General features: G+C 45.0%; 1 protein-coding gene across 1 annotated transcript in view; it reads right to left on the reverse strand.

Moving 5' to 3' along the window:
* Nucleotides 1-1,200: 1,200 nt before the first annotated feature.
* med27 (mediator complex subunit 27) overlaps nucleotides 1,201-23,097 on the reverse strand; it is a 52,964-nt gene continuing 31,067 nt past the window's right edge. Inside the window, exons 5-8 of the mRNA XM_056289193.1 lie at nucleotides 14,962-15,069; nucleotides 10,770-10,811; nucleotides 9,318-9,395; nucleotides 1,201-1,505 (exon numbers count right to left, since the gene is read on the reverse strand). Of these exons, the coding sequence (XP_056145168.1) occupies nucleotides 1,371-1,505; nucleotides 9,318-9,395; nucleotides 10,770-10,811; nucleotides 14,962-15,069 (363 nt within the window). The 3' untranslated portion in view covers nucleotides 1,201-1,370. The remainder of the gene's footprint in view (nucleotides 1,506-9,317; nucleotides 9,396-10,769; nucleotides 10,812-14,961; nucleotides 15,070-23,097) is intronic.

A 23,097-nucleotide genomic window follows, 5' to 3' on the forward strand; every position in this document is an offset into this window, starting at 1 on the left:
CTGAGTTTGCCTTGGGCACAGTGACCACTGAATTTACCCATGGTGTTGGGCCATCGACCGGTTCTATTATGTCTAGATCTAGGAGCTCTTTTATCTTGGCCTCCACAGGCGCCCGTAGGTTGAAGGGTATACGCCTGAGTGGCTGTGCTACTGGTGTCACCTCTGGGTCTATGTGTAGCGTTATCTGTTTTGTTTTCAGCTTCCCTACCCCCTGAAATACAGTCGGGTACTGCTGCTGAAGTGATTGGGTCATGTCTCTGATGGCTGATATGTTGACACCTATTTTCAGTACCAGGCAACGTTTTTCCAATCTTCTATTGTCCAATTTTGGTGAGCCTGTGCGAATTGTAGCCTCAGTTTCCTGTTCTTAGCTGACAGGAGTGGCACCCGGTGTGGTCTTCTGCTGCTGTAGCCCATCTTCCTCAAGGTTCGACGTGTTGTGCGTTCAGAGATGCTCTTCTGCATACCTCGGTTGTAATGAGTGGTTATTTGAGTTACTGTTGCCTTTCTATCAGCTCGAACCAGTCTGGCCATTCTCCTCTGACCTCTGGCATCAACAAGGCATTTTCGCCCACAGAACTGCCGCTCACTGGCTATTTTCTCTTTTTCGGACCTTTCTCTGTAAACCCTAGAGATGGTTGTGCGTGAAAATCCCAGTAGATCAGCAGTTTCTGAAATACTCGGACCAGCCCGTCTGGCACCAACAACAATGCCACGTTCAAAGTCACTTAAATCACCTTTCTCCCCCATTCTGATGCTCGGTTTGAACTGCAGCAGATCGTCTTGACCATGTCTACATGCCTAAATGCATTGAGTTGCTGCCATGTGATTGGCTGATTAGAAATTTGCGTTAACGAGCAGTTGGACAGGTGTGCCTAATAAAGTGGCCGGTGAGTGTATATTGGTCTACATCTTCCTCACCTACTCTTTTTGGGTATTGCCCGTGCATTTGTTTCCCTTCCCATTTTTGTTTCATTTGTTCGTGGGCGTGACACTTTGCTTTTTTATTACTATTATTATTATTAATATTAAACCTAGAGGGGCAATAAAAATGATTCTGATCTGATTCTGATCATTTAAATCAGGTTCTAATCTAGTTGTCTTCTTGTCTTCATTTCATGCCCTTCTGCCATCCTCTGTCCCTTGTGTCATTCCTGTCTTCCTTCCCTGTGGACAGACACTCTGGCAGGCGTGTGATGATAAAAAAGCTTTTATTGAGGACATCTGATGCCAGTAAGAGCAGGATAGTCCACATTTAACAAATACAGACCGCAGTTCAGTCTTCAAACCAAGAAAACATCATGACGTCATAACAGAAAATGGTCTTACATGTCTGTCTGTCTGTAAAGCCAGTCAGTCTGACTGACTGTCTACATGCGGCAGGTGTCGTGGAATGCCTCCAATGTCCTGAAGTCCCTCCATGTTGGAGGAAGTCCATCCTGCAGGAAGCGGCCACAGCGCTGACAGGAAGACTGGAACAGTTTGATATAACTCCTTAGCCACGTCTAGAGAGACAGACAGGCAGAGAGAGAGAGACAGACAGACAGACAGTTTGACATAACTCCTTAACCAAGTCTAGACAAAGAGATAGGCAGAGAGAGAGACAGACAGTTTGACATAACTCCTTAGCCACGTCGAGAGAGACAGACAGGCAAAGAGAGAGACAGACAGTTTGACATAACTCCTTAACCAAGTCTAGACAAAGAGACAGGCAGAGAGGGAGACAGAGAGTTTGACATAACTCCTTAGCCACGTCGAGAAACAGACAGGCAGAGAGAGAGACAGACCATTAGACATAACTCCTTAACCACGTCTAGACAAAGAGACAGGCAGAGAGAGACACACAGTTTGACATAACTCCTTAGCCATGTCGGACAGACAGGCAGAGAGAGACACAGACAGTTTGACCTAACTCCTTAGCCATGTCGAGACAGACAGACAGACAGAGAGAGAGACAGACAGTTTGACATAACTCCTTAGCCATGTTGAGAGACAGACAGACAGACAGAGAGACAGACAGTTTGACATAACTCCTTAACCATGTCTAGACAAAGAGACAGGCAGAAAGAGACACAGACAGTTTGACATAACTCCTTAGCCACGTCGAGAGAGACAGACAGACAGAGAGAGAGACAGACAGTTTGACATAACTCCTTAGCCACGTCGAGAGAGACAGACAGACAGAGAGACATACAGTTTGGCATAACTCCTTAACCATGTCAGGCAGAGAGACAGGCAGTTTGACATAACTCCTTAACCATGTCTAGACAAAGAGACAGGCAGACAGATTGACACAACTCCTTAGCCATGTCGAGAGAGACAGACAGACAGACAGAGAGACAGACAGTTTGACATAACTCCTTAGCCATGTCGAGAGAGACAGACAGACAGAGAGACAGTTTCACATAACTCCTTAGCCATGTCAAGAGACAGACAGACAGAGAGACAGACAGTTTGACATAACTCCTTAACCATGTCTAGACAAAGAGACACACAGACAGTTTGACATAACTCCTTAACCATGTCTAGACAAAGAGACACACAGACAGTTTGACATAACTCCTTAGCCATGTCTAGACAAAGAGACAGGCAGAGAGAGACACAGACAGTTTGACATAACTCCTTAGCCACGTCGAGAGAGACAGACAGACAGAGAGACAGGCAGACAGTTTCGCATAACTCCTTAGCCATGTCGAGAGACAGAGAGAGACAGACAGTTTGACATAACTCCTTAACCATGTCTAGACAAAGAGACACACAGACAGTTTGACATAACTCCTTAGCCACATGGAGAGAGACAGAAGTTAACATTATTAAATGTCCTCTCCTTGCAAACAAGTCCTGTTTAAACTTGGACGTTCTGTTTGTCACTGAGCGAACCTTTACGAAGGGGCATGGATCATGCCCACCTGATTAATAATAATAACAATAAACTTTATTTACAAATGTTACATAGTGCTTTACAACAGAAATCAAACCAGACATGGCAAACATGAGAATAAGACCAGAGGACACAAGCACAGAGGAGGTAATGTCAATAAATGAACGAGACCAAATAAACAGCAATATAAATTACAATTACAATTTACAGTTTCATGTAGCCGACGCTTTTATGCAAAGCGACATATGGCTGAGAGTTAACACAACACAAGCAAGGATCTAGTCAGGAGGCGACAATGCAAGCAAGTGTCAAAAAAATCTAGGTTCAAGTCTAACTAGGTTCAAACTAGGTTCAAGAAATAAAAACTAACTAAATAAAAGCAAATATCAAACACTTCCAAAAGCATTCACAAAGAGAAAAGTTTTAAGAGGGAATTTAAAAGAAGCTAGAGACTTGGTTTGTCTCAGTTGAACAGCAAAAGCCTGATCACCCTTTGTGACAACCTGCGACCTGGGAATAACCAGCAGGACTCCATCTGTGGATCTTCATGGTTGAGATGGTGCATACCAAGTCAATAAATCTATGTAGCAGCAAGACCATTTAAGGCCTTAAAAGTGAATAATACCATGTTAAAATCAACTTGAATTCGAACAGGGCGCCTGTGTAGGGAGGCAAGCACAGGGGTGGTGTTATCATGCCTCTTCGTCCCGGTAATGAGGCAAGCAGCAGCATTCTGTACAAACTGCAGATGGTGGAGGGAACCCTGGCTGATACCTGAGTAAAGTGCATTACAGTAGTCAGGCTGTAAATCGATAAAAGCATGTACAACTTTTTGTAGATCAGCAATTGATAAAAATGACCTAATGTAGTTCCCCGGTGGTAGAACAGGTTACCAAACTCCATTCGACCCGCTGAGTCCCTCTCCACCTTTAAGAAGCTAAAGACCCAGCTCTTTCTCCAACACCTCCACGTCTGATGGTATTATTAAACAAAAATTAAAAATCACTTCTATGCACCCTATGCATAGCCAATAGGGCAAAGGTGTCAACAGGCAGTGCACAAAGGCACTGCCTGTTGACACCTGTGTCCTATCGGACTAACACAATTTGTAAATTGGTCTGTAGTTACTTGAGGACAGGGGATCCAAATTAGGTTTTTTTAGCGATGGGTGAACAATGCCATGCATAACCCTCCTGTTGTGTTCCAGTCGAATTGGACCAATTTACAAGTTTGCTCTCTGAAAAATTTAGTTTATTTAATTTGACTGTCATAAGGTTCCATGACTTTGTCCACATAGGGCCTCTCAACACACAAAATACTTTTTGATAATTTTCATTAAATTTTGGGTGTTTTATTTAACTTTTGCACACCTGTGGTGTGGTGTGCAATCCACAATTTTCTGGCCATGGTTCTCTACCGAAAAATGGTGGATTGCTCTCTCCGGGTTGGGGATGAGTTGTTGCCTCAAGTGAAGGAGTTCAAGTATCGCAGGATCTTGTTCACAAGTGAGGGTAGGATGGAGCGGGAGACTGACAGGAGGATTGGTGCAGCATCAGCAGTAATGCGGACATTGTATCAGACCGTTGTGGTGAAGAGGGAGCTGAGCTGGAAGGCAAAACTCTCAATTTACCACCCAATCTTCGTTCCAACCCTCACCTATGGTCATGAGCTCTGGGTCGTGACCGAAATGAGTTTCCTCCGTAGGGTGTCTGGGCTCAGCCTTAGAGATAGGGTGAGGAGCTCGGACATCCGGAGGGAGCTCAGAGTAGAGCCGCTGCTCCTTCGCATCGAAAGGAGCCAGTTGAGGTGGTTCAGGCATCTGATTAGGATTCCTCCTGGGCACCTTCCTTTGGAAGTTTTCCAGGCATGTCCAACTGGGAGGAGAACACGGGGTAGACCCAGAACTCTCTGGAGGAACTACATGTCCAATTTGGCCTGGGAACGCCTTGGGATCCCCCAGGAGGAGCTGGAGGGTGTTGCTGGGGAGAAGGACGTCTGGAGTGCCCTACTTAGCTTGCTGCCACCGTGACCTGACCCTGAAGAAGTGGCTGATGATGAGATGAGATGAGATTAGACACCTGTTGTGTTCCAGGTCAAAAATGATCAGTCATTAGAAATGAATGGGTGAGACTACAATTAGTGTATAAAACTGAGTTCAAGCACATGCCCATTCGTCAGATGGATACACTTCCTCTCCCAGATCCCCACATGCATGTGTGTTTGAGCACACACACACACACACACACACACACACACACACACACACACACACACACACACGTTGGATGTTGAAGAGGTGCTGGATCTCAAATTCACCAGCAGGGGGAGAAGGAAGGCTCACTTTCTGAGTTAGCAGTGTGGCAGGTGTGAGGATGAGTGGGTCGTCTGGGTCAGTAGACACCGGGATGAGGGGTCCAGCATTAATGATGGCAGTCACCTCTGCCATGATGGTGGTGAGAGCCTCCTCATGATTCAGCTTAGAGGGTCCAAGTTGGAGGAACAGAGTCAATGTTCTTTCTTGCTTCACCAATCATCCTTTCCCAAGTGCCACCCATGTGAGGTGGGGGGGGGGGTTGAATATCCAGGTGTAGCCCTGTTCCAGGAGATTAGTCATCGAAGTTGGAAGGAATCTTAAGTTCTTTGCAGACACTAATAAAGTTTTCCCGGTCTGAATGAATGCATTTCACCGGGCCCTTTATAGCAAAGAAACGCCTGAGAGCATTGATGAACCTTGAAGTGTAGAGAGATTCAATTTTGAACTGCTCTCACACATACAAGTAAATATCACAGCCCACCATTTACTCTGTGCAAGGCTTCCTCTTGCCCCGTGAGGAAACAATCCATGGACCAAAAACATCTAAGCAGACATTTGTGAATGGTGGTTCCACGGCGAGATGGTCTGGTGGGAGGCTGGCCATGTTCGGTGACTGAAGTGACCCACAGAGCTTGCGACATGTAACACATTGACAAATAACACTGCTCACACACCTCTTTCTGCCAACAATCCAGAAACCAGCAACACATATTTCCCCTTCTGTGAATAGGCTTCCCTGATATTGGATATGCTGATGATAATGCCTGACCAGAAGGTTTGTGAAATGGTGATTGCCAGGTATAATCAGGAGATTCTTCTCATCTTGCTGAATTTCTGCTTCTGCAATGCAACCCCTGACTTTCTGAAGGCCTTCAGTGTCGATGAAGGGATCACAGGCTCTAAGCGGGCTGTGCTAGGGAAGCTTCTACTCTTTCTTAAGACACTCATACTCTTGATGATAACCATCTTCCTGAACTGCACAATGCAATTGCATTTTGTGAGTTCTTCAAGTGTGTAGGTTGTATGGCAATGATACCGGCCTCTGCAGTCAATGTTCTTGGTGAATGGATCTTCATGGAAGAGACAAGCAATGTGAATGAGCCATGTAATGGCATGAGTCAATGACTTCCAAGAGTGAAACTTGGAGAAGCGCTGGGATCCAAGTTGCCTGTTTGATATTGTCGTGTTTAGAGTAGAGACCTGGGGGTGGATCTCTGCATCCAAAGCAGGCTCAATAAGCTCAAAGATCTCCTCTGGTGGAGGGCATTTCAGAAATGCAGGCTCATAACGCCAGGTGGTGTCTGAGAGGTGAATAGAAGTGACAGATCTCGGGGCGAGATCTGCTGGATTTTCATCTGACAGTACATATTGCCACTGCTCCGGACAGGAGGATCTCTTTAGCCAAAAGACTCAGTGGACCTATAGCTCAGTCCCGCCCCCCCTTAGTTAATGTTGCTAACTCGGACAAGCTACCCGGGCTGACTAGAGAGTTACAATGCCAGCTATCGGTGTCAAAACTATATCCCAGAGGCTACACATACCTTTTGGAGACAGAAGGACCTGATTTCATCTAGAAGCCATCAAAAAGAACTTCACTATGCTATGGAGGGATATGTGAAAAATTTAAAACCAGATATGGTGGGTGACAAGCTTAAATTGGAGGCGAGAGTTTACAGATCACAATGCAAAAGGAAAAGCCTCATCTCATGGTCATCACGATTGCAGATAACATCATCCAGGACCAGCATTGTTCGTGCATCGCAGGGTAAGATAAATTAATTCACCTTTCTTGTTTTGCTTTGGGAAATGGGATAAAATATACCCCATTGTCTATCCTCTCAGGATACCTCGTATCAGTATTGCATGTACCCCATGCACATCGTTTGACCATTTTTGTTCAACTTATATCCATAAAACATCACAAAAACCACGACTTCTGATGCAACTCTGATGCTACTTAGTAGAGTCGTTAGCTCTAGATGTCTGAGTGAGCTCCCGCGTGCATTTGGTACTACACTGCCACTGGCTCATCTGCGTTCGAGGGGCGGGACTGAGTGATAGGTCCATTGCTAACATAGATGTAGAAATGCCTAGTTTCACTATAGATATAACCTAATACTAGCTTACTCTGCGTAGAAAGTTGTGGCATCTAGCTGCACATTGACTTCTAGGGAAATAAGGTCAGCCAGCTCTACTGCCAGAACTACATAACTCTACAGCACAAAGCTCTTGCCTTGGGATAGTATGCTTAGAGCGTGGACTGAGCTTTGCTGTACCCTTGACAAAGCCTACACATATGTTTCTGTCCATGTCAGTCAATTTGAGGTAGGCAACTGAAGCCACTGCCTTAGTGGAAGTATCAGAGAATATGCACAGCTTCCTACGTGCTGCTCCTGAGGGGGAAACCTCTGTGTAAGGTCTTGGGATTTTGAGATCACTCAAATCGTTAAATGAATACCGCCATGTGATCCACATCTCTTCCATCTCTTGGGGTAGGGGGGAGTCCCAGTCACTGTTGTCCAATATGAACTCCCTGAGAATGAACTTGCCTTAGACTGTGACTGGGGCAATGAATCCCTGAGGATCAAAGATACTATTCACTGTAAACAAGACACCTCAATGGGGGGAGGGCTTGTCTTCATCAGGTACCTTGAACATAAATGTGTCCGACTTGAGATCCCAGTTGAGACCCAAGCTGTATATACAATTTTAAGAGCATTCAGGGAGCGGCACATCTGTGTCTTTTCACAAAGTTATTAAACTTTAAAAATCCAAAATGGTCACAGTAACCGTCCTGGTCATTCTAGTGTTAAAGCTCGGAGCAGCTCATTTAAAAAAAGAAAGAAAGAAAGAAATGAAGGTGAACTTAGTGTAAAATTCAAAATAATGAACGTGAATGTGAACTAGTTCATTTTAATCTTCGTATTCTTAGTTTCTTCATCTTTCTCCCCTCCCCTCCCACACACACACACCACAGAGCATCACGTCAGTCCAACATGAACTTGACAACAGACAACACAGTTTCCACTGCTGTGCTTAACCTTCAGATGTAACCAGGCTGAAAGAAAAAAGCTAATGTGTGACATTTTACTGACACACAGGGTGTTCCTGTCAGTGTTGTACATGAGCGTGTTGGTCGGTTTCATGTGGAACTACATTCTCGCAACCGCAGAACATCCATCTGGTTCTGTTGATCTGCGGCGTAATAATGTGTGCTGCATAGGTGCACTTATGTGAAGGAATACGGACATTCTGCGGTTGAGAGAAAGCAGTTCCACATGAAGGGGCCATCTGACGGCAAGATAAAGTGGTGACAATATTCAAAACACTTAAACATATACACTCTACTTGGCATCACTGGGGTTGCCAAAAGGAAAGCCATCAAGTCTACCACGGAGGCTGCAGAGAGGGCCTCCAGATGGCTTTGGACCAGAACAAGCCAGGGCCTGATCAACCCTGGCTGGGTCGCCTGAGTGAGGGTGTATGATGGTGAAAGACCCGAAACACCCGAGGACCTCAGGAAACATCACCGATGATGTGTCCCAGTGAATCCTAGGATGTATCTTCCAATCATGCACAGTTACAGTAATTCTGAGGTGCATCTCTCTGTATCCAATTCTAACAACCTTGTGTGGGACGGTCCATGTTCTGTAATGTTTGTATGTTTATCAACCACTTTTTCACTTATCCGAGATACAGGGATCAGTAGCTGTCTGGCTGGACTGTGGTAAAGATGTCTTTCTGATTCTGACTGGTTCATTTGATGAGATGACTAGTCTGCTGACACCTGAGTCCAACACAGATCCAGCCCACTCAAACCAGCGAGAGCAGAACAGAGACGACACACTATGAAGACATCCTTCATGTGGAAGGACTGGAAGTGTTCGGCTGCAGTCAGCAACATGTTCACACCAGATGCTACAGCTTACTGTAAGAAGCTCATTAAGGAAATAAGATTTCAGGAGGTAACCCCCTCCACACACAGACACAAAGATCCCCCCCATATATACACACACACACACACACACACACACACACACACACACACACACACACACACACACACACACACACACACAAATACACATTTGTAGTAACCATGACAGCCAAAACCACACTCACCATGAAGGAGCGGACCACCACATCAGGCATCTGAGGTAGCTGGTAGTGAAGCAGGGCCGTCGTGGCATGGTCTGTTACCTGGCAACAACACAACCAATGACAGCGCTCAGTACTGACAGCTACTGTTTCCGGGCTCTTCTGAGTTTGGTTCTCATTCTCTCCTTGCTTTTGTAACCCTGTTGTGTCAGTGCTTCTTGGTTTACTTTTGTCTCTTTTACTTAGTACTAAAATATAACTTGGGTAATACAATAGATGACATCCTGTGTCACAGTAGCCGTTGCAGTAGAATGCCCCCCCAACTCTCTTTTCTACTACAACACTCAAATTATGACTCCAACTGCTGATGTACTGCAGCAACTGAGCACCATCTCAGAGGTATCTACTGCACACCATGGGAAAGTCCTGGAAGGACTTGATCACCATCTCAGAGGTATCTACTGCACACCATGGGAAAGTCCTGGAAGGACTTGATCACCATCTCAGAGGTATCTACTGCACAATGCGGGCATGTCCTGGAAGGACTGGATCACCATCTCAGAGGTATCTACTGCACACAACAGGCATGTGCTGGAAGGACTTGATCACCATCTCAGAGGTATCTACTGCACACCGCAGGCAAGTCCTGGAAGGACTTGATCACCATCTCAGAGGTATCTACTGCAAACTGCGGGCATGTCCTGGAAGGACTTGATCACCATCTCAGAGGTATCTACTGCACACTGCGGGCATATCCTGGAAGGACCTGATCACCATCTCAGAGGTATCTACTGCACACTACGGGCATGTGCTGGAAGGACTTGATCACCATCTCAGAGGTATCTACTGCACACCGCGGGCAAGTCCTGGAAGGACTTGATCACCATCTCAGCGGTATCTACTGCAAATCGCGGGCATGTCCTGGAAGGACTTGATCACCATCTCAGAGGTATCTACTGCACACTGCGGGCATGTCCTGGAAGGACTTGATCACCATCTCAGAGGTATCTACTGCACACCGCGGGCATGTCCTGGAAGAACTTGATCACCATCTCAAAGGTATCTACTGCACACTACGGGCATGTGCTGGAAGGACTTGATCACCATCTCAGAGGTATCTACCGCACACCGCGGGCATGTCCTGGAAGGACTTGATCACCATCTCAGAGGTATCTACTGCACACCGCGGGCATGTCCTGGAAGGACCTGATCACCATCTCAGAGGTATCTACTGCAAACCGCGGGCATGTCCTGAAAGGACTTGATCACCATCTCAGAGGTATCTACAGCACACCGCGGGCATGTCCTGGAAGGACCTGATCACCATCTCAGAGGTATCTACTGCACACCGCGGGCATGTCCTGGAAGGACCTGATCACCATCTCAGAGGTATCTACTGCACACCGCGGGCATGTCCTAGAAGGAGTTGTTGATGGTACGATAATGAATATTGTTAAGGCGTGTATTGTGTGTTACCTTCTGGAAGACCTGGTACTGGGACTTGGTCCAGATGTCCAGCTGAGGAGAGAGTTTGACAGGACAGTCATTACTATTGTTATAGCCATTGGTGCACCAGGCTGAATGCTGATGATACGGCGGCAGCGATTCAAACAGCACATATCAGGCGCACGCTACGCTGGGATTCAAACAGCACATATCAGGCACACGCTACGCTGGGATTCAAACAGCACATATCAGGCGCACGCTACGCTGGGATTCAAACAGCACATATCAGGCACACGCTACGCTGGGATTCAAACAGCACATATCAGGCACACGCTACGCTGGGATTCAAACAGCATGTCAGGAACACGCTACGCTGGGATTCAAACAGCACATGTCAGGCACACGCTATGCTGGGATTCAAACAGCACATGTCAGGAACACGCTACGCTGGGATTCAAACAGCACATGTCAGGAACACGCTACGCTGGAGTCGTGACTGAGTCATACAGGTGCGTGTGTATCTACACAGGCCGGCACTACAACACAGGGATCTTCTTATTTTTTTTTCGAAACTTCCAATGGAATTCGTTTTGTACTGAGGCCATTTCTCTCTAGTTATCTACCCCTCCCTTCTTCTCTCTTGTTATCTACCCCTCCCTTCTTCTCTCTTGTTATCTACCCCACCCTTCTTCTCTCTAGTTATCTACCCCACCCTTCTTCTCTCTTGTTATCTACCCCTCCCTTCTTCTCTCTTGTTATCTACCCCACCCTTCTTCTCTCTTGTTATCTACCCCACCCTTCTTCTCTCTAGTTATCTACCCCTCCCTTCTTCTCTCTTGTTATCTACCCCACCCTTCTTTGGTCTAGTTGTCTACCCCTCCCTTCTCTCTAGTTATCTACCCCGCCCTTCTCTCTAGTTATTTACCCCTCCCTTCTTCTCTCTAGTTATCTACTGCTCCCTTCTCTCTAGTTATCCACCCCTCCCTTCTTCTCTCTAGTTATCTACCCCTCCCTTCTTCTCTCTTGTTATCTACCCCACCCTTCATCTCTCTTGTTATCTACCCCTCCCTTCTTCTCTCTAGTTATCTACTGCTCCCTTCTCTCTAGTTATCCACCCCTCCCTTCTTCTCTCTAGTTATCTACCCCTCCCTTCTTCTCTCTTGTTATCTACCCCACCCTTCTTCTCTCTTGTTATCTACCCCTCCCTTCTTCTCTCTAGTTATCTACCCCTCCCTTCTTCTCTCTTGTTATGTACCCCACCCTTCTTCTCTCTAGTTATCTACCCCTCCCTTCTTCTCTCTTGTTATCTACCCCACCCTTCTTTGGTCTAGTTATCTACCCCTCCCTTCTCTCTAGTTATCTACCCCTCCCTTCTTCTCTCTTGTTATCTACCCCACCCTTCTTTGGTCTAGTTATCTACCCCTCCCTTCTCTCTAGTTATCTACCCCTCCCTTCTTCTCTCATTATCCACCCCACATTTCTTCTCTCTAGTTATCTACCCCTCCCTTCTTCTCTAGTTATCTACCCCGCCCTTCTTCTCTTTAGTTATCTACCCCTCCCTTCTCTCTAGTTATTTACCCTTCCCTTCTTCTCTCTAGTTATCTTCCTCTCCCTCCTTCTCTCTAATATCCACCCCCTTCTTCTTCTTTTTTCCTTTTATGGCAATTGGCAAACAAAAACTGTGCATTAGCACCACCACCTGGTAAGGAGTATGACACAGGATTCTTCAAATTAAATAAATAAATGAATAAACTGTATATATATGTATGTGTGTGTGTATATATATATATATATATATATATATATACATATATATATAGATAGATAGATAGCGTTTTTTCCCCCCGAATCCATCAATGGTGTTGATAGAAGTGCTAAACTAATGAGGAGTGGAATATCAATACTGTGGACAGCTGTCCACCAAAATTAGGGGCGTGGCGCTGGGCAACGTGAACTGTGTGTCTTTCTTTGTTGAACCACATTAGCAGCTGATGAGTGCGCCACACACAAAACAGGCCTGTACTGCTATGTAGTAAAACTTTTTTTTTCTGTATCTGTGGCGTTGATTTTACATATATATATATATATATATATATATATATATATATATATATATATATATATATATATATATATATATATATATATATATATTAATGCATTGCAGTACAGGCCTGTTTCGTGCGTCGCACACTCATCAGCTGCTAATGTGGTTAAACCCTTTCCTATATATATATATATATATATATATATATATATATATATATATATATATATATATATATATATATATATATGTATGTGTGTGTGTGTGTGTGTTTATGTATCTATCTACACTACCGTTCAAAAGTTTGGGATCACCCAAACAATTTTGTGTTTTCCATGAAAAGTCACACTTATTCACCACCATATGTTGTGAAATGAATAGAAAATAGAGTCAAGACATTGACAAGGTTAGAAATAATGATTTGTATTTGAAATAAGATTTTTTTTACATCAAACTTTGCTTTCGTCAAAGAATCCTCCATTTGCAGCAATTACAGCATTGCAGACCTTTGGCATTCTAGCTGTTAATTTGTTGAGGTAATCTGGAGAAATTGCACCCCACGCTTCCAGAAGCAGCTCCCACAAGTTGGATTGGTTGGATGGGCACTTCTTTGAGCAGATTGAGTTTCTGGAGCATCACATTTGTGGGGTCAATTAAACGCTCAAAATGGCCAGAAAAAGAGAACTTTCATCTGAAACTCGACAGTCTATTCTTGTTCTTAGAAATGAAGGCTATTCCATGCGAGAAATTGCTAAGAAATTGAAGATTTCCTACACCGGTGTGTACTACTCCCTTCAGAGGACAGCACAAACAGGCTCTAACCAGAGTAGAAAAAGAAGTGGGAGGCCGCGTTGCACAACTGAGCAAGAAGATAAGTACATTAGAGTCTCTAGTTTGAGAAACAGACGCCTCACAGGTCCCCAACTGGCATCTTCATTAAATAGTACCTGTTAGAGCCTGTTTGTGCTGTCCTCTGAAGGGAGTAGTACACACCGGTGTAGGAAATCTTCAATTTCTTAGCAATTTCTCGCATGGAATAGCCTTCATTTCTAAGAACAAGAATAGACTGTCGAGTTTCAGATGAAAGTTCTCTTTTTCTGGCCATTTTGAGCGTTTAATTGACCCCACAAATGTGATGCTCCAGAAACTCAATCTGCTCAAAGAAGTGCCCATCCAACCAATCCAACTTGTGGGAGCTGCTTCTGGAAGCGTGGGGTGCAATTTCTCCAGATTACCTCAACAAATTAACAGCTAGAATGCCAAAGGTCTGCAATGCTGTAATTGCTGCAAATGGAGGATTCTTTGACGAAAGCAAAGTTTGATGTAAAAAAAATCTTATTTCAAATACAAATCATTATTTCTAACCTTGTCAATGTCTTGACTCTATTTTCTATTCATTTCACAACATATGGTGGTGAATAAGTGTGACTTTTCATGGAAAACACAAAATTGTTTGGGTGATCCCAAACTTTTGAACGGTAGTGTATATATATATGTGTGTGTGTGTGTGTGTGTGTGTGTGTGTGTGTGTGTGTGCGCGCGTGTGTATGTATTTTTTTTCCAGTAAATAGTGCTACACTATATGCATTTTGTATAAAGTTATTATTTGGGCGGCACGGTGGCGCAGTGGTTAACGCTGTCGCCTCACAGCAAGAAGATCCTAGGTTCGAACCCCAGGGTTGTCCAACCTTGGGGGGTCATCTCAGGTCCTTTCTGTGTGGCGTTTGCATGTTCTTCCCGTGTCTGCGTGGGTTTTCTCCGGGTGTTCCGGTTTCCCCCACCATCAAAAAAACATGCATGTTAGGGTTGATGCTCCTGTCTGTGCCCCTGACCGAGGCATGGCAAGACCAACTGGAGTTGGTCCCTGGGCGCTGCACGGCAGCTGCCCACTGCTCCTAGCTACACAGCTAGGATGGGTTAAATGCAGAGGAAGAAGTTCCCCACGGGGATCAATAAGGTAATAAAATAAATAAAATAAAATAAATACACATTTAGTAAATAGTTACACACTATAAAGATTTAGTGGCTAGATATACACAACATAGACAGATATATGTAGAGTTGAAAAATGGAGTTGTAGAAGGGAGCTTAAGCACCACCCCCAGAAAATTTAATCATGAACTGATTCAACTTTCTACACCTGGATTATTGAGCATACATCGAGACGTAAATTACCTTTCCATCCTCAGAATAAACACTCTCATTGAATCCTTTGACAACAGTTCTGTCAATGAACAAAGATCGCATGACGACAATGGCCTTCAAAATCTTCCCCAGAGTCACCTGGGAGAAAGAACGAGAGTGAGGCAGAGGGCAAGAGAAAGACACCATAAGAATTACAATGGGAATTATTAGACTTTAGACTACAAAAAGAAAAACTCTCACTACGATGTGTGACTAATGTTTTTTCTTGTCTCTTCTTCTAAGTATGTGAATGGTGTGATGCGAGTTTCTCTTGTGTGCATGTGTACTCTGTCCTGCTGTCAGGTCTACATAGTGATGATGGTTGTGTGGCTCAGGTTCTAGGCTGTTCCAGTGGCATCTGTACAGTGCTTGGCATCTTCCTCATCATTAGAATCAGAATCATGTTTATTGGCCATGTAGGTTTGCACTACATGGAATGTGGCTCTCTCAGTGTACTTAACATAGAATAACAACACTACAACAATCTTCACATATATACACAAGGACTGACTTATACAGGTGAAATAAGAGGTGATAAGGTGCAATGGTGCAGAGAATACATCAGAGATGCTGAAATACATGTTAGCAGGTTACTTGCATACATGCCTGAGATAGATGGACATGACAGAATGCACCAGTATACATACAATGTACAGTACAGTACATACAACATGTACAGTACAGTATATACAACATTGCTGGATTTATTGATAGTGTCAAGTGTTCATCAGAATGACAGCTCGCGGAAAGAAACTTTTTTATATTTGGTTGCTTTGGGGTACAGTGCTATGTAGCACCTACCAGATGGGAGGAGTTGGAACAAGTTGTGACCAGGGTGTGATGGGTCTGCAGTGATGTTGCCTGCCCGTTTTTTGACTCTAGAGGTGTATATGTCCTGAATTGAGGGACGGTGGGCACCAATGATTTTCTCTGCAGACCTAACTGTCCATTATAATCTGTCCCTGTCCTGTTTGGTGGCCAATCCAAACCAGAAAATGATGGATGTGCAGGGGACAGACTGGATTATTGCAGTGTCAAACTGAATCAGCAGTTCCTGAGGCAGGTTGAACTTCCTGAGCTGGCGGAGAAAGTACATCCTCTGTTGGGCCTGTTTGATGATTGTGTCTATGTTGGATGTCCACCTTAGGTCCTGGGAGATTGTGGAACCCAGAAATATGTTGGTTTTCACTACAGACACCGTGCTGTTGAGTATGGTGAGGGGGAGCAGTGTTGGGGGGCTCCTCCTGAAGTCCACAGTCATCTCCACTGTTTTGAGTGTGTCCAGCTCCAGGTTGTTATGGCCGCACCAGAGGGCCAGCCGTTCAACCTCCCATCTATATGCAGACTCGTTACCATCCCGGATAAGGCCGATGATGGTTGTGTCATCTGCAAACTTCAGGAGTTTAACAGACAGGTCACCTGTGTTGCAGTCATTTGTGTAGAGGGAGAAGAGTAGAGGGGAGAGCACACATTGGTTGGGGGGGTGCCAGTGCTGATTGTCCAGATGCTGGATAAGATTTTTACCGGCCTCACCAGCTGTCGCCTGCTTGTCAGGAAGTTTTTAATCCACTGGCAGATGGGGGCTGGTAGTGAGCCGGTTGAGTTTAGAGTGGATGATATCTGGGAAGATGGCGTTGAACACTGACCTGAAGTTCCCAAACAGGACCCTTGCATATGTCCCTGGGATGTTGAGGTGTTGGAAGATGTAGTGCAATCCCATGTTGACTACATCCTCCACTGACCAGTTTGCTTGGTAGGTAAACTGCAGGGGGTCGAGTAGGGGGGCCTGTGATTTCTTTCAGGTGGGCCAATACCAGTCTCTCAAACATTTTCATGATCACAGATGTTAGGGCAATGGGTCTGCAGTCATTTAATTCTGTGATACGGGGTTTCTTGGGGACCGCAATGATAGTGGCACTCCTGAAGCAGGAGGGGACTTCACACAGCTCCAGTGATCTGCTGAAGATCAGTGTGAAAATGGGGGGTCAGCTGGTCAGCACAGACGTTAAGACAGGAGGGTGACGTACCATCTGGGCCCGGTGCCTTCCTGGTCTTCTGTCTCTAAAGAGCTGACACACGTCCTCAACACAGATCCTGCGTGTCGAGTGGGGGTTCGGTGGGGAGGGGAGAGTGGCTGGTAGGGAGTGCAGTTGGTCTTGTGTTGTGGCCAGAGAGGTTGAGGGGTGTGAAGGTTTGCTTTTCAAACCTGCAGTAAAACCAATTTAGATCATCAGCCAGTTGATGGTTCCCTGCAGTGTTGGGGGATGGTCTCCTGTAGTTGGTAATGACTTTCAAACCTCTCCAGACTGTTGCTGGGTCGCTGGCAGAAAACCTGCTTTTCTCTGATCTCCTTTGTAAGTGTATTTCTGGCTTTGTTGTACCGGATCCTATCTCCACTCCTGTAGGCTTCCTCTTTGGCCTGACAAAGATGTCTGAGTTTTGCTGTGAACCAGGGTTTATTGTTGCCAAAGGTACCGGAAGTTTTGGTGGGAGCACACGTCTTCACAAAAGCTTGTGTAGGATGTCACAGTGTCAGTAAGTTCATCCAGGTCTGTAGATGCAGCCTCAAAAACACTCAAATCAGTGCAGTCAAGGCAGACCTGTAGCTCCATTTTTGACTCAATGACCCATTTCCTCACAGTTCTAACCATAGGCTTTGCAGATTTTAGTTTCTGCCTGTAGGTTGGGGTAAGATGAATCAGACATTGATCAGAGAGTCCCAAGGCTACACGGGGGACAGAGCAGTAGGTGTCCTTTAATATTGTGTAGCAATGACCCAGAGTGAAAGAAAGTCTAATTAGTTCATCTGGACAAAACGTTTATTGAGACAGAAACGTTTCATCGCTTATCTAAGTGACCTCTTCAGTCTCAACTGACTGCAGGTATCCCCACCTTTAGAAACAATACAGTGACATAACGACCAAAAACAAAACTGTGTCTTCAGTCCACGTACTCCACATACAACGGGCAGTACTACAGGCAGAAGCAAGTGTGTGCTATGGGTTCCCCAGTCTCACCTTCAGTGGCCAACTTGACATGGAGGAAGTGGGAAAAGAGGGCTCCGATGTCCTATCCAGAGACACCACGTAGCCAGTGGTTCAGATTTGTGGACAACACCTGGGTTAAAATTACATCTCAGGATGTAGCACATTTCACCCACCACATTAACTCTGTGGATAACTACATCAAGGTCACCAGGGTGGATGTGAAAAATGACAGCTTAGCCTTCTTAGACTGAAATTGCAATTGGTGATGAGGGACATTTGATTGATGTTTACCGTAAACCATCACATACTACTACTTTCATCTGCTCCCGTTACAGGTTGCCACAGTGGATCATCCGTTTCCATCTCTTCTAGTCCTCTGCATCTTCCTCTGTCACATCAGCCATCTGCACCTCCACACATGTTCAAACCATCTCAATCTTGTCTCGATATGTACAAATGATGTAATCTCTTCCTCTTTCCAGTGACGTAGAGGAACTAGACAGGGGTGCCCTTTATGCCCCCTGCTCTTTGCAATCATAACAGGGCCTCTCGCCATAGCCCTGCGTAACAACCACAACATCCATGGTATTCACAGAGACCGGGAATATAACGCATCACTTTTTGCTAATGACCGGTTGGTTTTTGTATCTGGTGCCTTAATCCGCATCCCCAAGAACTTGACATTATTGAAGGATTTTGGAATTGTTTCTGGATATAAACTCAACTAACATAAAAGTGAACTAATCCCAGTTAACTCCGTGGCAGATAAATGTCTACTTAGCTCCCTTACGTTCAAGATTTCATCTAACAAATTTACTTATCTCACAGCCCCACCTTTTCTCCCCAATTGTCCTTAGCAAATTACCCCACTATTCCAAACCATCCTGGTCGCTGCTCCACCCCTCTCTTGATCCAGGGAGGGCTGAAGACTACCACATACCTCCTCCGATACATTTGGCGCGGCCAGCCGCTTCTTTTCACCTGACAGTGAGGAGTTTCACCAGGGGGACGTAGCGTACGGGAGGATCACACTACCCCCCTCCCCTCCAAACAGGCGCCCCGACTGACCAGAGGAGATGCTAGTTCAGCGACCAGGACACATACCCACATTACATTACATTACAGTCATTTAGCTGACGTTTTTATCCACTCACGTCTGGCTTCCCTCCCACAGACACAGCCAATTGTGTCTGTAGGGACACCCAACCAAGCCAAAGTTAACACAGGGATTCGAAGCGGCGATCCCTGTGTAAGCAGGCAATGGAATAGACTGCTACCCTACCCGGGTGCCCAAATTTACTTATCTTGGAATTGTTGTAACACGGAGACATAATGATCTTTTTATAACTTAACTTTCTAAATCTGCTAGGCTGTACTAAACTTGATCTGGAACGCTGGTCTGGGCTCCCTCTATCTCTCGCATGTCGGATTAATGCAGGTAAAATGAATATATTGCCCACATTTTTAAACCTCTTTCAATCTATACCTTTTTTATTATTAAAAAGAAAGTATTCTCTTCACTAGATGAATTTATTTCATCCTTTATTTGGAATGGAAAAATGCCTCAGACATGCAAACCAGTCCCTCAGAAACCTTTCGAAGCTGGTGGAATGGCCTTACCAAGTACAGGAATCAGGACTCAGGAACACTATTTGTCATTTTACTTGCGTTTTCAGTATTTCATGTACTTGCACACATGAAATTAAATGAAATGAAACGAAATATCGTTTCCCCCAGCCCATAGCAGTGCAACACAAAGACAAAAACACATTTCCAAAAACTACAAGAACACACATATCCAAACTATATATATATATACACAAACTAACACAGATGTATCCAAACTAAAAAATAAAAAATCACTTTCCAAGGGAATGAACACCAGCCAGGATGACTGTCGGAACTGCCGGTCTGCAAGGGCTAGCAGTTAGCTTAGCCTGCCCCGCTTCCGCATCCTGTCAGACCGCCCTCGGTATTTCCTCTTCGGGCACAGCTCAGGGCAGGGGTCGTGGTCCCTGGGCCCACTGGACGCAGCAGACCGGGCTCCCCCAGCCGATCCAACGCCAGTTCTCCTGGCCAGACACCTCTCCCACCTCTCCAAAGATGATACCAAAATCACCACAGTCAACTCTAGGCGAGGCTGCCGCGAGACTGCCCTCGGTATTATCGGAACTGCCAGTCTGCATGGGCTAGCAATTAGCTTAGCCTGCCCCGCTTCAGCGTCCTGTCAGACTGCCCTCAATGTTACCTCCTCGGGAACTGTTCCGGGCAGGGCCATGGTCCCTGGGTCCACAGGACACAGCAGACCAAGCTCTCCCAGCCATCAAACGAAGACAAAACTTGGACGCAGACGTGGACAAAGACACTGCATGGACGGTACTAGGCAAGGCCACCGCAATGTGAATTTGCGCCGGCATCTTCCTACACCGGTACTGGGTGAGGCCACAACAAATGTGAATTCGCTCTACCATCTTCCCACACCAGAAGCAGATCAGCAATATCACTGGTCCTGTAATGGGAGAGCACTGTCCTTTTTGCAAGCGAACTTCATCGGCACCGAAATTCCACGTTGGTTAGCCTTTGAGACGTCATATGTCTCTCATTCATTTCTGCACTCTTTTCTCTGCTCAGCACTCCCTTGGGCTCATCCTATATCCAAGTTTATTGATAACCCATTCAATTGAGTCTACTAATCTTTGGAAACAATTTAGACAGGCTTTCAAATTTAAAGCTCTCCCTATTGGTACCCCTATTACAAAAAAAAAAATCAGTCTTTTGTCCCCTCTATTTCTGATGGAGCTTTGAACTTTGGAGACTCATTGGAATATTCAGTTTGAAGGACCTATTTATTGATGACGTTTTGCGCCTTTCAATCAGCCATCTGAGAAGTTTAATTTACCTTGAAGTCCCTTTTTAAGACATGCGCAGATTCATGATTTTACTCAATCTAAATTTAATCGTTTCCCAGCTCTGCCTCCAAAGACCCAAATGGATTACATTCTTGAAATTAATCCTGCTGAAAAAGAGTATATCAGTAAATTGTATTATGCAATTAACACCACCTATGTCCTATCGGACTTGAACCTAGGTTTTATGGCACTTGCGTTGTCGCCTCCTGACTAGAGCCTTGCTTGTGTTGTATTAACTTTAAGATGTACATTGCTTTGGATAAAAGCGCCTGCTAAATGAAATTGTCAATTGTAATAGTTTAGACCAAATACCACTTGAACCCCTAAACAAATCGGTGGGAGAGTGATATGGATATGTCCATTCCAGAGTACACTTGGGATCTGGTAATTAAGAGGACACACTTCTCCTCTATATGCACAAGACATGGCGTAATCCAGTTCAAAGTAGTGCACTGCCTGCACTGGTGCAAAGAGAAATTGGCTAAACTTAACCCAGATTTAGACCCAACATGTGACAGACGCAAACAAGCCACTGCCAGTCTCTTACATATGTTCTGGTCCTGCCAGAAACTAACGCAGTTCTGGCGCTCCATCTTTGAGGATCTATATCCAAACTTCACTCGACATGGAAGCCCTTTTTAGACTTTGTGGAGGAGTTAGATGCTCAGTTGATGGCCAGGTTTGATGGGCTTACAATCTAAATCTCAACCTTCTCTCATTTATTCTCCTTTTCCCTTTTGCTTATTTGTTTATTCTTTTAGCTAATTTTCCCCCCTATTCCTTTGTTCATTTAATTTATAGTTGTTACTTGTTTACTTTGTTAGTTTTTGTTATGATTTAATCTAATTCGTGTTGTTTCAGATGGCATGTCAGGCAGGGTGGGAGTGTGGTGGGAGATTTTGTATTGGTCTGTTGGGAGGGTGGGCAGTGGGGAGGAGTTGTAGTTGTGCGTCCATTGTTTGATTGGTTTGTGTTTTTAAAAAAAATCAAAAGCGAACATCTACAAATCTCAATTTCAGACACTTGTTACAATAGCACACAAGAGTACATCTGTCACGGTCTTACAGTGCTGTGACTGCAACTATTCCCCAACCCTGTGTGAATAGTACACATGACCATTGTAACTCTAGTTAATGTTACACCCATATCTGCATATGAAACTGGTGGTTGGTTTGGGTCGTTATGCCATTGTATTGTTTATAAGGGTGGGATACCGGCAGTCAGTTTATAAGGGTGGGGATATCTGCAGTCAGTTTATAAGGGTGGAATACCTGCAGTCAGTTTATAAGGGTGGGGGTACCTGCAGTCAGTTTATAAGGGTGGAATACCTGCAGTCAGTTTAAAGGGGTGGGGATACCTACAGTCAGTTTCTAAAGGTGGAATACCTGCAGTCAGTTTCTAAGGGTGGGGATACCTGCAGTCAGTTTCTAAGGGTGGGGGTACCTGCAGTCAGTTTATAAAGGTGGGGATACCTGCAGTCCGTTTATAAGGGTGGGGATATCTACAGTCAGTTTCTAAGGGTGGGGATAACTGCAGTCAGTTTATAAGGGTGGGGATACCTGCAGTCAGTTTATAAAGGTGGGGATACCTGCAGTCAGTTTATAACGGTGGGGATACCTGCAGTCAATTTATACGGGTGGGGTACCCGCAGTCAGTTTATAAGGGTGGGGTACCTGCAGTCAGTTTATAAGGGTGGGGATACCTGCAGTCAATTTATACGGGTGGGGTACCTGCAGTCAGTTTATAAGGGTGGTACCTGCAGTCAGTTTATAAGGGTGGGGATACCTGCAGTCAGTATATAAGGGTGGGGTACCTGCAGTCAGTTTATAAGGGTGGGGATACCTGCAGTCAGTTTATAAGGGTGGGGTACCTGCAGTCAGTTTATAAGGGTGGGGATACCTGCAGTCAGTTTATAAGGGTGGGGTACCTGCAGTCAGTTTATAAGGGTGGGGGTACCTGCAGTCAGGTGAGACTGATGAGGACACCTAGATGATGATGAAACATATGTATCAATAAACGTTGTGTCCAGGTGAACTGATTCAACATCTGTGATAACATGCTGATGAAAGTTGTGGTCATCTGATATGAAACTTTGTTAATTGTGACATTTTCAGACATATTGCACAGTTCTAAGTTTTACATGTATCCATGATAGAGGTAGACATTTTATTTTATCTTTATCTATGTATTTACAGAAAGGAAGACAGACAGACAGACAGTCAGACATACCA

The sequence above is a fragment of the Lampris incognitus genome, chromosome 1, assembly GCF_029633865.1.
Source record: "Lampris incognitus isolate fLamInc1 chromosome 1, fLamInc1.hap2, whole genome shotgun sequence".
Lineage (NCBI taxonomy): Eukaryota > Metazoa > Chordata > Actinopteri > Lampriformes > Lampridae > Lampris > Lampris incognitus.